The 16,208-nt window shown below is 36.8% G+C and overlaps 1 protein-coding gene across 18 annotated transcripts in view; it reads left to right on the top strand.

Moving 5' to 3' along the window:
- Positions 1-16,208, top strand: part of CACNA2D3 (calcium voltage-gated channel auxiliary subunit alpha2delta 3) — a 463,864-nt gene that overhangs the window by 11,328 nt on the left and 436,328 nt on the right. Inside the window, exons 1-2 of one of the 18 annotated variants that reach the window (XM_068694145.1) lie at positions 1,859-1,941; positions 2,109-2,241. The exons of 16 other annotated variants lie outside the window; for them this stretch is intronic. In XM_068694145.1, coding sequence (XP_068550246.1) covers positions 2,230-2,241 — 12 coding nt within the window. In that variant the 5' untranslated portion in view covers positions 1,859-1,941; positions 2,109-2,229. Of the gene's footprint in view, positions 1-1,858; positions 1,942-2,108; positions 2,242-16,208 lie in introns of those variants that run through there. One more of the 18 variants, XM_068694144.1, reaches the window with a different exon arrangement.

Consider the following 16,208-nt stretch of genomic DNA (forward strand, 5'->3'; position numbering starts at 1 on the left):
TTTAATTTGTAATGGTAGCACAGGCACTTCCCTTCTAATCTAGGGCTAAACCAAACTCTTTATTTCTTAGTTGTCTTACTGTAGATATTTTTCTTTTACTGTATTTAACCACAGTACCTTAAATGAACTTAGTGTTGTGCAGAAATCACTTGTCAGCTGGTAGAAGGTTTTATGCCTCATCTGTTTTCACTTTAGATTATTCTGCTGTAACTGGCAAGGAGCTTCTTCAAGTTTTAATATACAAACAAGGATTTGACTTGCAGGCATTGAACTATATAGCAGTAGTATCTCTAGCCTGTTAAATAAAAGGCATTGTGAAAATGCTATTTGGAAGGCATTATGAAAAACTTGGTCAGGGCTACAGCATCTACTTTTCCTATTGTCTTCTAGGTTGTATCTGAATGTTTGGCTATTCAATATACTCCCAAGAGTTTGTCAAGCTATCTAAGTCACTAATTTTCAAGACACAAGAAAAGGATCTTTGTACTATGGGTATTAAAGTTTGATGTGTTGGGAACACATCATTGGTCACAAAACTAGATAATTATCTTCTAAAGTGACAAAGCTTCAAAGATAAAAAGCAGGAATATTCAAACTTCAGCTTTACCTTGAAGCTAAATGACTATCATTTTATGACAGCTGTGCCAAATCTATGACTGCTGAGCTGTTTGTACATGATACTATCATATCACATTAATAGAAATTTTCACTGATAATGAAAACTGTAGGAGGCTAAGAGTAAAGCTTTATGTTATGACTTGCAGCCATTGACTATCTGCATCCAACAGATTTACTGCCCCCTACTTACATTTTGCCTTTTACAATATCTTCAGCAGTTTCTTCAGTGAAGTACAACGAGAGATTACAGATGGCACTGTACAAAAAGTCTGAGTACTCACTTCATGTTACAGACGTCCTTCTATCATTACAAACTGCAGCACAATTTCACAGTAAAAGTAAAGATGAAATCTGACAACCCTTTGGAACTTACTATGGAAAACACAAAGAGGAAAAAAAAATAAAAAATTCTGTTGGCCACCTCAGTTTTAAATTTCCTGTTAAAATCCAGGCAGAAGACTAAGATTGAGACAGATCTGTCTTCTCACCCTAGGCCTGTGATAATTTCTTGATGGACTGCTTAGGCAGTTAAATAACACCTGTAATGTCCTACATAAAAATTTCAGAACTTGTGACAGTAGTAGGATTTTGTCCAGAACGCCAGAAGCCTTAATGTGAAAGTTAAAGCTACAAGCAGGACCTCCCCCACATTGCTGTCCTCACAGGAAAATGGTGGCATCTTTGCTAACTTTTCCTGTAAAATGGACCTAGCAATGCTGTCTTTCTCCTTAACTCTCTACTCCCAGTCCAAGGACCTTTAACATTTAAAGTGCTTATTGTGTGGGGAAAATGAGGTGGTGAAAACACCACTAGAGAAGCAAGGCAAAGTGCATGGAACTTAGCACCTCTGAGAGCTACAAAGCATTAATTCAGAAGCAGACTTGAAAACTTCTTCCACAGCTAAAAAGGTGAATGGCTTTTTGTTACAGCCTTAAACTATGAAATGAACAAACCCCCTTTTATTTCTTCTGTAGATACTTGGTGTCTGTGGTTGATATTTCCACGTGGCATTGTGCTGGCAAGTGAAACAGAACCATTTCTTGTCAGAGGATTTGTTCTACCTATCTTTTGAATACAAAGTGATGTGCTATGCTCATACTGGAAACTAATCTTTAATTTTTCAATCTTCTTTCTGTTATGCTAGTTTATTTACACTGGTACCACTTACTATTCATTTTTTCCATAACTGCAGTTTTGCACTGTTTTTTCATGAGAGCCTTCAGAATGACCTTTTAAAATCTTCTTTCAAGTAAGATCCAACCAAACGAGACTTGTTACAGAGTCAAATTTACAAATGCCAAAAGCACTTAAATTGAAAACCAGGTAACTATCTTTATCACATTATGGGTAGCTGATTAGCTGTGTTGTATTTACCATATAAATTTATGTTATGCAAATACTTTTTCACTCTGGCCTCTGTGCTCCCACTTGTTTATAGCCTTTGCTTTTTGCTCTGGAAATGTTTATCATTAATGCTTTTTTTTTTTCAGTGACTTGAGCAGAGGTAATGGCAGTGCTGCAGTAAGGATATGGTGAGCTGGAACAAAATATGCAGAAAGAGAATGAATAATGGCTTAATAATTCTTCAGTGCATAAGTACGGGGGAAGGTTATGCAAATACAGGTATTGTCCTTAAAATGGTCTTTTATTCAATTAGTGTTACACTTTCCAAAAGGAAGAACAAATACTTGAGGATCTACCAGTGTACATTTTAACTTTCACAACATACTGGAAAGTGGAGGTGGCTATTTCTCCAGTAACAGTGAATATGCTTAGTTGTACCTTAGCATGTTCAGGAAGAAGGAAAAGAGAAGGAATTTGCTCAAATATTAACTGGAAGATTTTTTTGTCACAGTAGAAGCAACTTTACAGCACTTTTCAGACAGGGCAAATTGCAGGGAGGAGTCTACTTCAGCTTCCTGATACTATCTCGTTTAAAACAGTTAAAGGCAAATACAGGGAGACCAAATGAAATCAGATGCACAAGAACAGAATGTGTTGCAGGGGCAAAGAAGCAGAAGGACCTGAAGCATGTCTTTTTACCTCTTTAATGCAAGTGGAGAATATATTTGTGTGAAATTGAGTCAAAGTCTGTATACTGGTGATTATTTTTTACATATATTAAAAAAAAAAATTCCATATTAAAAACATGCAAGTCATAGTCAGAAAGCCAAACTGTTTTTTTTTTTTTTTTTTTTTTTTTTTTTTTTCCAAAAGGAGGGATGAGTGCTACGTGATTTCAAAATTTTTGCCAAGAACTAAGCTGAAGAAGAAATAATGTGCTAAGAAATGTAAAATTCAATCTAGGAAAGGCAGCTGAAATTAAACTGAATGTTGCTAAGAAATAACATTGTTCTTTTTGTATTTAGCTTCCCAGATACTTAATATTTTGAATGTTTTTTCATGTTTAAATTATTGATTTGAATTTTTCTCTGCTGAAGTTTTTATCTGTACAGCCCCAATGTAACAGGAGTCTCACTGCACTCATAACTTGGCACTAATTCTATGAAGTCCACCCCAAGCATGTTATCGATATAAATATATTTTTATTTAGTAGAATTTCTTTAACATTAGAAGATATCTGGTGAATTCTGTGTGAACATGGGCTGTAGAAAATGTCATTGTAGGTCCCAATCCCGTATATGTTGAAAAAATTCAAATGATCTATAGAATTATGTATGGCTTTTATTTATGTGATTGCACTCTATTTATTTTGGTTCACAAATGCACAGGAGTCATAACTGCAAACTGTAATTATTCTAAACATAATTCGTCTGACAAAAGCAGCTGCTAACTCAGCTCTTCTCAAAAATCTTCAATAAAATCCATCTTGAGAAGTACAAAATACCCTTTCTTCACATACATCCTTGGTGCCTACCTGGTATTTTCCTCTCAAGAGTCTTGTAAAAACCTCTGGCTTCCTTGTGCAATTAAGACAAATCCAGGCAGACTGTACCATGGTTTGCATTGCATAAACTTTACTCATTTAATAGCAAAGTTTCTCAATGTTGTGGGACACCTCTTTAATTTGGTAGAGATAATCCTTTCACATTTCATTTACTTGTTTAAACATTGAGATGTCTGATGGCTAGTTAATGCATTCATTAATTTGATTTAAATAATATTGTTACTGCTTTGGAAGCCTCCAAATAAAAACAGCAACAACAAACAAAGAAAACCCCACCACATGTAGTTGAGGTTTTGCCCCTGACCTGTTGATTGACATTGTGCAAATCGGTTGTAGTATGTCTGGTTCCACACTTGCTAAGCAGAGTTTTCCAGTTCTGTCTTCAGTAGTCTGTCATTTTCCTATAAATGTTTTGATTGAAACTTGTATATGAAAATCACTTAAAGCAAAAAAAAAGTTATCAAATGGCTTACTAGTATGTATTAATGAATGGTTTATTGGTTGACTGAACAGGTCAGTCCTCTGCACCATGCCATGTAGCAGTAGTAGCCTGGTCTAAAACAGGCTTGGAGTCTGGATAATTATAGCATCTGTTTCCAAAGTCTTTGAAAGTTGAATGAACATCAGATTAATGCAGAATTAATGCTATTATCTAAATCTCACTTAAGGGTAAACTAATTAACAAAATTTAAATTCACATCAGTTCAGGAGCAATTGAAATGGGGGCAGATGGAGTTACTTTGCTTGTTGATATGAGTAGCACTTAAGTAGTTTTGTACTTGAAATAAGGCTGATCTTGGCGACAGCATATGCACTTTCAATGAAAAGTACTGCTGCAAAGTAGTGAGTAGCACAAATACCGTTTTTTTAAGGGGGTGATTCTGCCTTGATTATATAGAGCTGTCATGACTGGTGTGGAGAATGGAACCGAGGAAAGGAATCTGCTGGATTGTGGCAGCTAGTTATTGTACATTCAAGTGAAAAAAAACATTTACCTTGGATATATATGTAGGTCTGTATCTACTATGACTGTATGCTTTCTTGCAAGCCTTTAAACTAGTTCTTAGCATGCTGAGTATAATAATATAAACTTCAAAAGGATTAGATCTACAGTTGGGAAGTTTTCTTTTACATTCACAATAGTTATACAGAGTAATGAGACAGCTACCTCTAATAAGACTGTAGTCTGTAGGAGAAGAGGTATAGAGTGTTTGAGGGTGCAATGTTCTTCAGGCTGGAAAATGTTATGGTTTCAATACAAAGAGTAATTATAAATCTCCTTGAAGGCTTCATATTAAGTCAAGCTGTAATTTCTTTTTAACTGTGAAAGTGTATGTACTTTGCCAACTTTTTCTTCTGGGTAGGTAGGAGGTTAGAATTGAAAGATTGGTTTTCTTTCCTCTTTTAATTGCCTAAAAAGAAAAGTAACTGGAATAGAATCACATTTCCTGTAGGTGAATGGTAAAATAAAATTCTGTCACTTAGTGATTTCAACATATGGGCTCCTTAATTATTCTCTTCATTCCCTTCCAAAGGAGTTTGCAATCATTTTGTGGCACTAGCTCTTCTCCTTTATTATGTCATGTATGAAGAATTGCTTTCTTCCTTTTTAATACGAGTGGCTTGATATACAACATATTTTCTACATTAAGCATTTGTTTTTCTCCTTTCTGATGCTTCTTCATTTCCTTTTTCCCCCGTCCTCTGTCCTCACTTCAGATTTCTGATATTGTCATAATTGACTTTTTCAGAATATAGCTTTTCTTAATCCTCTTCTGTGACTTACTCTTATGTTTTAACTCGTGTGTGTGTATGTATGCTATGTATTTTAACAGTTCTCTATTAAAGTCCTGTTTCACTGGAACCTTCTCATTTCTTTAAAATGTTTTAAGAGATGGAATCTAACCTTGATGTACGTTGACCTCTGTATCTGTATCAGTCTTCCACCTCCCAGTTGCTGGTTGCTTTTGACTGTATTTAGTCTAGAACTTCTTAGATGTAAAAAGCAATTTAATTTTAGAAGTGTAAATGTTTCTTCACTTGTTCATAGTGATTCTGTTTCCCCATGCTGCTACCCTCCATTCATTCTGTAATTTCTGATCTGAGCCCCACTGATATTTTCAGAGAAAGAAAATTGTGGAAATAACTTTCTTCCTGAAGTTCCCCATATCTACCCAGAGAGCTTTTGTCTCTCACTTCGAGCTTATTAGTAGTGGCTTTTAAATGTTATGAGAGAGAAGTGGCACTTGGGAATCCCAAGTTCTGTTACTTTGTGTTGCTAGGATTGTTGAGTGATCTTGAGCAACTGGTTTTTGCTCTTGATTCATCCTGGAGAGTAGTAGTGTCTTTGAGACAGTCTAGCTCAGTGTTAGGTACTGATAGCTCTCTGACACATCTGCTGGATGATTGCAAAGGTGTTAGCAGAGCTTTGATCCTCACTTGCCAGTGTACCTACAACTCTGATACCAGAGGACTGCAACCCGGTCCTCCAGCACGATGCGTTTCTCACATTCAGGTCAGCTACTGCCACTTCCTGCAAAAGCCACAAGTACACTGCATTATGTATAGATTACTCCAGATATTTCTGATACCAGTTCAAAATCTGTACTTATTTGCTTTCTCATTTTTTTCCTAGATCTTGTTTTGTTTAATGCTTTATATTTTCCTCTGTATGGATGGATATAGGTCAGGTTATGTGAATGCACTTGTTGAAGCACAGAAGTATTTGAATGGATGGTAGTGAGATTAGTTCTGAGTGATAGAGCAATTGGTTATATGTATAAAGGATGGGATTATTACTAATATCTTTGTGTTTCCATTTTAAAAGTTATTTTTTCATCCTGAGAATCTGCCTTTCTCATCTAAAATAGTTATGCTGTATTTGGGTGAAATCTCAAAGTGGAGAAGTGTTAACTATGGTTATTTGCTCAGAATGAGTGTAAAAAGCAGTTAAAACTTTCTTATGCATCAGGAGCAGAATAGGATCATCATATAACCTTTTTCAGGATCAGTTCTGAACCTAAACAATGCTGGTGGAAGAGTTCTCTGGATTTTAAAATAGTATTATTGAAACAGTGCATGTGTTTCAGGAAGAAGAAAACACAATTACATGAAAAAAAGGAATAGAGGAAGCATGTAACTACCTGCAGTTATTGTAAAGCCCTATAAAAAAAAGTGATTTTTTCTTTAATGAGCATAGTAACTGTTTTTTTTTTTTTTTAAAGTAACTGGATTGGTTTCTCTGTGCAGCTGTAAAAAGTCATAACCCTGAGCTACATCTTGTGCTAAAATGGGAAAACAGTAGCTGTTGTATAGTTTCCTGCATCTTTAAAAATAGGATTATAAGCATGACATAATAATAACAATAAAAAAACTATTTACCTGTGTGGAGGGATAAAAATACCCAAATTCTGCAGCAAGATGTTGTATTGCAGGTGTTGTTCATTCAGGCATGAAAAAACATCTCTTATTCTGGCCTTTCTGGAATGTGGAAAAGGTGTGAAGAAAGATTTGCTCTTGTGGTAAATAAGTATTAATGCTAGTCTGTTATGAAACAGAAGTAAAAGAAAAAGAAAGACGGGGTGAAATTGGATACCATGGTTTATCGTACTAGACAAGCCAAGTATCTTACAGTCTGACCTTTGCATAGCAGGACTTTTTTCAAACAATCCAGAGGATATCTTATTAGATCTTTCACAGAAAAATTCCTTTTCATATGTATGTTAAAAAGAAGAAGAAGAAAAAAAACAACACACCACCACCACCAAAAAAACACCTCCCTCACCAATAGAGCATTGTTTACTTTTAAAAATAAATACATAAACTAAGCTGTTGTGAAAAATAGTTTTTCATATTGGGATTTTTTTCTTTCCGTTTCTGTTTTTTGACATTGAAATATTATGCTTTTTAGCAAAGCTAGCTACCATATGATAAATGTTTTAGGTATTCATATGGACTGAAGAGGTTTTAATGTGGCTTCTTTTAATCAGCTGTACAAGTATTTTGACTTCTTAAGAAAATTATTGAATCCATTATTTAGGACTCAGTTTATATCATTCAAGGTGTTCCAATTGGGAGATAGGGTTAATTTGTTTTACTAAATATTAAACTAATAGCAATGGCTACTTAGCATTATTATTATTATTATTTTTTGAATAGCCCTAATAGCATAAAATAGGTTGAGCCAGGCTTTGTGTGAGGTGCTTGTGTTTTTTATGTAGATGCCTACTGTAATATGGCTTTACAACTGGAATTAAAAATTTGGGGAGCTGAAGGAAAGTGAAAATCCATGTCTGATTTCTCTAAGCAAATTTGCACAGACAAGTGTTTTGATGTTTGGTAGTAATGATAATGGTCTGTAGAGGTAGTGGTATTAACACAGACATAAAAATCAACTGAATAACATTTTTCTTACCTTCTCTTTATCATGATCTCTTTTCTTAACTTGAGACAGCAAAATATTGTTAACTTTTTTACCTGTATTTGCTATTTGCTTTTTCATTATATATTTATATATATAAATAATATACCTATTTTATATATTATATATAATACATATATTACATATATATATATATAATACATATATACATATATATATATATATATATATATGTATATATATATATATATATATATATGAGCCATCTGCATGCTTTCTGATGAATGTGGTTGACCCAATGAGCAATGTTGAAGGTAGGTGAGAATAGTTTACCTATAAGGTAAATGAGGGTGGTGAGTGGCAATTTGGGGTGACCTGTCCACAGGTGGAGTGTTGGTTGTGCATTGCTGCTGTGCATATGGAACTGCCAAGCTTGTAGCTGCTGCTGGTTTCACCATGCTACCTGTTTGTCTGCTGAACCTTCCCCACCTCAGTAGAGTAATAAGCAGCTATAGTTTTAAACACGTGAATTACAGCATCTTGCGAACGTGCAAAAGATCTTAATGTACAAGCTGATCAGCACTTCATTTTCTAACACTGGATTAGTCTATTTGATAACTCAGCTTCCTATGAAGAGGATGCAAATTTTCAAGCACGCGCTTCGGTCTTCCCGGAGGTCCTCCTTAATAAGCACTGTGTGTAAACCAGGCTTTCTAACTAACGCATCTTGTCCTGCTTTTAAAATAACTCCCTCAGTATTTCTGCACTTTCCTGAGCATCTTGCTTCTGTGATCTGTGCTTTTACATTTTTTTCCCCTTTATTTTAGTCCTGGCTAGTGGCTCTGGAGTTTGGCAATTTCCATCTTCAGAACGAGTCGAAATAGCTGGACTGTTTCAGCTTGCTTTGACTCCAGTAGGCTATCTGCCAATCTTTCTTCTCAGATAAGGTATAGACTCAATGACTGCATCCATACAGCCGTATGACAGGCAGCCGAAAGAGCGGCTGTGAGAACAGCATGGTCTGTGATCTGTTCATTTTCCATTTGTGTGACTTCTTTGGAAAGCAGCCTGCCTGCAGGCTGCCAGTATGAAAATCCTGGGCAGTGCATTAAGATACTGAATGCTACTGTATGTGGAGCTGCCAAGCACACTCAGGTGGGTGACATCTTCTGTGGTCCCAAAGGCGTTCTACAGCTGTGTTTTCAAGCTAGCTGTCTACATATCTAGTTTGAGAGCTTCTCACCTCTGAGAGAACATGCACAGTGAGCTTATGCCAACATGACCTCAGTAAGACTCATGTGAGTGCTTGCCATTCGTTTCTGGTGATGTTCCCTGCTAAACTGTTCATCTATTTTTTCCCCTCTAAGCACTGATGTTATTTCAACCACTGAAGACTCTGATGACTTCATAGGGTACAGACCAAATCTGATACAGTTTCTCTTATTCCACTTGTCCCCTTCCTCCTGTCTCACTCTCACTGTTGATGTACTGATACTTGAAGGTAACCTTCATTGCAATTGAGTTATGTTTCACACAACAAATGGGCTGCTTTGTCAACACAGGAAATCCATGGAACTCTTATCTTTCTATTACTGTCATTACTGTTAATAATAATTAAAAGTTTTTTTTTTTTTTTTTTTTTTCAGGAAAGTTCAGACTAATGTTTAGATTTTCTTTAGAGTCCAGTCCCAATGTACCTCATTTCATGTGTGGTGGGCACTCTACTTCACCAAGTTGGGAGAAGGAGAAGCATTTCAATCTGATGCTCTGTCACAAGGTAGGGTATTTCAAGAAAATGTTATGTGTTACAGTGTTAGAGCAAGCAAAAAAAAAATAATACACTGGATCTATAATAAGCTCTTATGAGTTTGACCTGTTTAATACTGTTTCTTCATTTTTTTTGGCCATCTGTAATACAGATGAAGAGAAGTGTCAGTTTATCACTGTGAGAATGATAAAGCAATTACATGGCCCTTTAAGGCACAGTACTTGGAATCTTTGTGTTTGATACAAGACTTTCTTCAAGGCTTACAAATATTTCTGAAGTATCTTGATTTTTTTTTTCTTTTCCCGTGGAACTTTGTTCTTGCATTTACTGTTTTTTGTCACAGGATGGCAGCATGAGTAAGACCCTAGAAAGGTATAGCAGTGAGTTCTTTTTGACATTTTGAAGATTTGTACAGGTTTAGCTTGTTGCTCTTAAAGGTGAGGGTTCAGACATAATTTTGATTACTATAGACTGTGAACACCTGAGTTTCAAAAGCTTATACACTGTTATGTAATCTGAAAAGTAAGCTATGAAGGGATGAAGTGGATAAACTTATCATTCAAAAGATGACATGTACATTCAGATCAAGCTTTTTAAAGAATGTGAGCTTACTTCTTATATTTTGGTCTTTTATTTTCCAGATTAGAATCCAAGGCTCACTTTGAGCATGCTTATGTTTGATTTGGAAATCTTGTTCTGTTACCAGGCTACAAGATTCTGTGAATGAATTTAAAACAAACAAACAAAACATAAACCAAACAAATCTAACCCAAATGTCTGGATCCCTAAACCCCAGGGGAGTTTAGTTTTTCATAGGACTTTGTGGAACAGACCCCTTCTAAAATCAGTCATTTGATCGTTATTATTGCCTTAACTAGGTCCTGAGAAAGAGCTCTCATAAAATACTAGTTTGTGTAGGACAACTACTACTACTAGCTATACCCATGTCAGGTGCAGTGATTGTATCTCAAAAATGTGCTAAGTATATACGCGCGCGCATGTGTGTGTATATATATATATATATATAAAGAAGTAGTAAGAAAAAAAAAAAGAGCCTACAAATCTCCTCAGCCAAAAAAAAGTACCTCCTTTTCAGATGAAGTATCTCTTGAACATGTATGCATATGTTCTGATTCATGCAAAATTATAGATCATTTTTTCTTGCCAGCCATTGCATTTGTCTTTGAAACTGTTGGCTTAAAAACATAAGATAGGAATGGAGGGAAACCTTCTTTCCCTTCCTGACCTAATATTATTAGTTTTTGTTTCTGTTACTTAAATCTAAACTCTTAAAGCTTAATAGCCTTCGTTTACTCTGAATTATATTCTCTGCTGTTTTATCATCCTACTTGACTGTTATATTTAGAAGCCTCCTCTCAGAAAATTTGGACTCTCAATGCTTATTCCAATTCTGAGAGACATGACAAAAATCTACCTCCTTGTATGGACACTGGACTGCAGACTGGATTCTTCTCCCTATTTCCATAGATAAATTCAGTACGAAGATCCTAGGACATGTCTGTTTGTAACATTGCCTTCTCTAGTAGAAGTTCAGGACCCAGCCTGAACAGTGCAGTCCAAGTTCATCTGCACCTGCCGCAAGCAAATTTTCTGAAATAAGAACATTTGCCTACATATCTACACAACTTCCAGAATCGCTGTAGCAGTTGTCTGTTAACAGTTTTCAGTATTATGTTCACAAAAATGAAAAAAGGTCGTCTTATGAAACATCTTTTCCTGTCATGCTTTTTATCAGAGATGAATGATGCTTTGGGCTGGGTGCAAAAACGTTACAATTTTGGAAGGGGGTTACTGCAAGAAAAAACAAGTGCGTGTACATAATGAGCAAAATCAACTCCATGCAGTTCCTAGCATTTATGAATGCCAAGTAACTGATTTCCCAAACAGCTAGTAGAAGCGCAAATGCTATGTAATAGCTGGTGATCTCTATTTTCTTTGCTTTTCATAGGATCAAGAATGATTATTATAGGGCATCTGCAATAGCAGGGGAGGAATTGGTGAGATGTTGTTAGGTTTCCCATGAATTTTGGGTAATACATGTGCTAATGCACCATTCATTGTGATTCTGGCTATGTAATCTCTCTTCCCTTCCAGACTTCTTTCATATCAGGTCTTCATTTGCTCTTGCAGACAGTAAAGCACTTACATCTCACATAAAACTAAATCAACCACAAAGCTAACAATGTCTTTGATCAGTGCTGTGATGTTTATTAGTCACTTTCCTTTTGGGAATTGTTGTGTCCTCTTGAAAGCATCAAAGAATTCTACAGTAATACCCAATCCTGCATCCAACCAAGACACCCCGAGGGCTAATGCTGTGCATTATTCCTCCAGATGCCATCAGTGCTGGTCCTGAGCCTACGGGAGAGTTCAGCAAGCAGCAGTGTGGTGCTTTTCTCCTGCTGCTAGGGATCTAAGCAAACTTGCTCTGTAGTGCTCCCAGCTGTCAGTAATTTTTAGAGGCCTAAACTATATTGCTCACTATGCAGGTTTACGTTTACAAACTCTATTGCTTTGTCCATTTTATTCTGTGAGTGGTTCATGTCCTTCCTATTCATTTTATGTGTATTGAGTGTTATTTCAGCTCTAACTTGATGTTCTTGCTAGTAGTATATTTGTATTCATGGAAAAATGTGAACAATTTCATCTATTGATGCTGTACAATGTGCCTATTAGATATACAAGTAGCATTTGAATATATCCCCCAACCATTGTTAGGCCTCTTCAAATGATAATGTGGCCACGTTCTTCTGTGAGGCTGATAAAGCATAAGAATGAGTCTGCAATCTTCAAGGATCTGTATGTTGTGCTAACAGTGACCAGAAATTGAAAGTAATTGCTTCCATTACTTACACAGTGAATAGCAGAGAATGTGTGGCTTCATTATGTTCATTAGTTTTACTTGTAGATCACAGCCATTAGCAAATCATAGCATTTCAGTTTGACAGGCTGTTTTGGGGAGCTCATCCCTTTTCTGATGGTGGTATCATGAGCCGAAACAGAGCAAAAAATACTTGGCTATTCTCCAGACACTTCTATGGGAAGAAATGTGGAATAAACCAGAGGTTGAGTTTTAAAATCTCTAGTTATTCTGTACCAGCTTCTTCACTAAAAATGGCTTTGTACAGTACAACTTATTATGCAGTGGTAAAAATACATACACATCTTCTTATTGGCCTCTCAAGAACTATTTCTGCTTATTTGGAATGAGGTGCAAGCATAAGGAAGTTTGCCTTTAATTTCCCAGGAAAGAGAAATTATTCTCACTTTGTGTTTTTTGTTTAAAGGTTCTAACAGTAATAAATGATGTTACATGAAAGTGATCTCAGTGACTCTAGCACAACCAGAGCTGCAAAGTCTGTTTATTAAGACTCTTTCAAAGGCAGGAGCTAAGAATAACAAAAAACACATTAACATTTATTTCCTGATCTGCATTTTCAGCATGTCTGCCTCCTTTGTGGAAGCAAGTGGCGAGGCCCTGTATGGAACAGCTAGCAGTCCTCAGCAGGATCACAGAGTGCTCTGAGTAGTCTCACTAAAAAATACTAATGACACAAGAAGGAAAACAAGTATCTACTGGTAATGTATATTCTAGTGAGTGAGTTACTTGACTATAAATAGTTCAAATGCATAACAGTTGCAAAATGGAAAAAGATTAACTGAAGTGTAATATTAATTAAGCATCTACTTTAGGCTTGTGTAGAATCTCATTTTCAGATGGAACTGGGGAAATCCACAGTGCAAGGTTTTTGAAATGTTTGCCTTGACGATTCTGGCTCAGTGAAATCAAATTATTGCAGAAACTTTTGAAGGCACTTTTAAATTTACCAGGTTAAAAAAGGCTAAGACATTAAATAGAGAAGATAAATTTGTGAATGATCAGATATTGAAAATCACTCTTGCTATTTTAGCTATAAACCAAGCCAAACTAGTATCACGAAACATCTGAAAATTGCCTTTTCCCTCAACAGCTGACAACCATAGAACACAGTGCTCAAATTGGTTAGCTCCTTTGCTTAAAGTGGGATTTTGATCTATAAAGTGGGCTGTAAGCAATAAAAATGACAGCATTTGCTTTCCGAACAAAAGGCAACCAACCTTGTTTTCATCAGTCTGCTCAGTACTTTGACTAAAATGTCATTTTAGATGTTCTGTATGATTCCAAAGAAAATTATCAGCTTTGAACATGAGTGCAGAGTGGGGATTAATTCTGTAATATCTCTTTCTCTGCATTTGGTGGTCTCTAAAAATGCTGTTGCTATTTGACATGTACGGAGAACGAGACTATATTCTGAGTCAGCAATTGATACGCTAACTTTGGCATAGCTGTCAGGTTTACCCGTGCTTTGGCCTGTAGCTCTTTACTTCTTGCTTCTTTACTTGCCTCTGTTGGCATATTGAGGTTTTGATGTCCCTGGGTAATGAATACCCAGATAATGCACACTGTACTCGTTTTTTTAGAAATTGATTCCTCTGTAAGAAAGTTGCTTGGCCACATTTGAAATGGTCTTCATAACTCTCCTCTTCCTCACTTCCAGCAGAAAGTATTCTTCTGAGTATGTTAGTGTTGTGCTGAGGAGTTGCAATGGTGGGAATTGGTTGGGGATGAAGAAGTGAAAGGATGGACTTCTAAAAATGCTTGGGCTACTGAGGAATGGAAACCACAACATTATCTCATCTGCTTTGAGACTTAATATAGAGAAGCAAGAGAAGAAGCAAGAGAAGCAAGAATGCCCATATATATATGGGCATATACATACAAAAATGTTGTTCTTGCATTCCTACTGGAGACTGTTACTAGGTAAGGAGACAGCAGATAATTAGGGGCAGCCAATTTTTGCAGTTGGGTTAACTTCCGGAGAATGTGAGGAAGAATGCTGCCTTCTTGTACAGAGAGAGCCAGTGGACTCTTGCTAGTCTGCTGTCCAATGAAGGTGAATTAACAACAGTTGCTAAATTTAGCTGACTTAAGAACTGATACTTCATAATGAATCTGAAAAGGAAGTGGCAAATTCTGACAGGGTTATGTAGGTAGGGGGATACAGAAAATAAGTGGAAAAGGACACTTGGAGTAAACAATGTTTCTTCCTGCAGTTTCTCATCCCAAGCAACAATCCAGAACTGTTCGCTGCTTATTTATCAGTGTGGGTGACGTACCTTGCTTGCAGGTGAGGTAGTAACGATCTGGTGAATGCTTTTCAAGTTCTTGCTGCCATTTTGTTGAATAGCTTTAGAAGTCCCAGAGCTGATTTGAGCAAAAGATACTTGCTATCTGTTCTCTAAATTTAATTTTTAAGAGAAAGACCCGAAAACTGACTCCCCAGAGGACAGGGAAAATGAAGCTCAATGCCTAGTGGAATTTATATACAGATTAACGTGAAGAAGTAAATGAAATGCCCAAGAAGTGCTATCGCATCTTTCCAGGGGCAGTTAGCTGCTACAAAGTGAGAGATTCTCTTTTATTATGGGAGTATCTGTCTTCCAGGCTTGCATTGATTTCTACACTGTAGTTAATGGTGTTCTGAATATTGCTCCTGAAATATATATGAAAAACTATTTGAAAAATTATTTCATGTTAGAGTATTCATACCTCGTTACAAATTGGAAAATGGGATCATTTGTTCAGGTATCCCTTTCACAGAATCACAGAATTTCTAGGTTGGAAGAGACCACAAGATCATCGAGTCCAACCTCTAACCTAACACTAACAGTCCCCACTAAACCATATCCCTAAGCTCTACATCTAAACGTCTTTTAAAGACTTCCAGGGACGGAGACTCCACCACTTCCCTGGGCAGCCTGTTCCAATGTCTAACAACCCTTTCGGTAAAGAAGTTCTTCCTAACATCTAACCTAAAACTCCCCTGGCGCAACTTTAGCCCATTCCCCCTCGTCCTGTCACCAGGCACATGGGAGAACAGGCCAACCCCCACCTCACTACAGCCTCCTTTGAGGTACCTGTAGAGAGCAATAAGGTCGCCCCTGAGCCTCCTTTTCTCCAGGCTGAACAAGCCCAGCTCCCTCAGCCGCTCCTCGTAGGACTTGTTCTCCAGGCCCCTCACCAGCTTCGTCGCCCTTCTTTGGACCCGCTCAAGCACCTCCATGTCCTTCTTGTGGCGAGGGGCCCAAAACTGAACACAGTACTCGAGGTGCAGCCTCACCAGAGCCGAGTACAGGGGGACGATCAGCTCCCTAGACCTGCTGGCCACACTGTTTCTGGTACAAGCCAGGATGCCCTTGGCCTTCTTGGCCACCTGAGAAGGCCCTTTCTGGCCATTGAATTCTTAGTGAAAGCCATGTGGGGAAATAATGTATGCAAAACAGATTGTATGTATCACTATGCCAATATTTTTCCTATTGAAATGTATTAGAGGTGAAAATTGACTCTGAAATCTAAATCTCTTGTCAATTTTCTACATAAAGTAGTGTTAAACTGTATAGTAGAAATTCCAATCTTTGGTATGATATGATCTGAAAACTAAAAATGTTAAGTTTAAATATTCCTAAATGGA

The sequence above is a fragment of the Anas acuta genome, chromosome 11 (assembly GCF_963932015.1).
Source record: "Anas acuta chromosome 11, bAnaAcu1.1, whole genome shotgun sequence".
Classification (NCBI taxonomy): domain Eukaryota; kingdom Metazoa; phylum Chordata; class Aves; order Anseriformes; family Anatidae; genus Anas; species Anas acuta.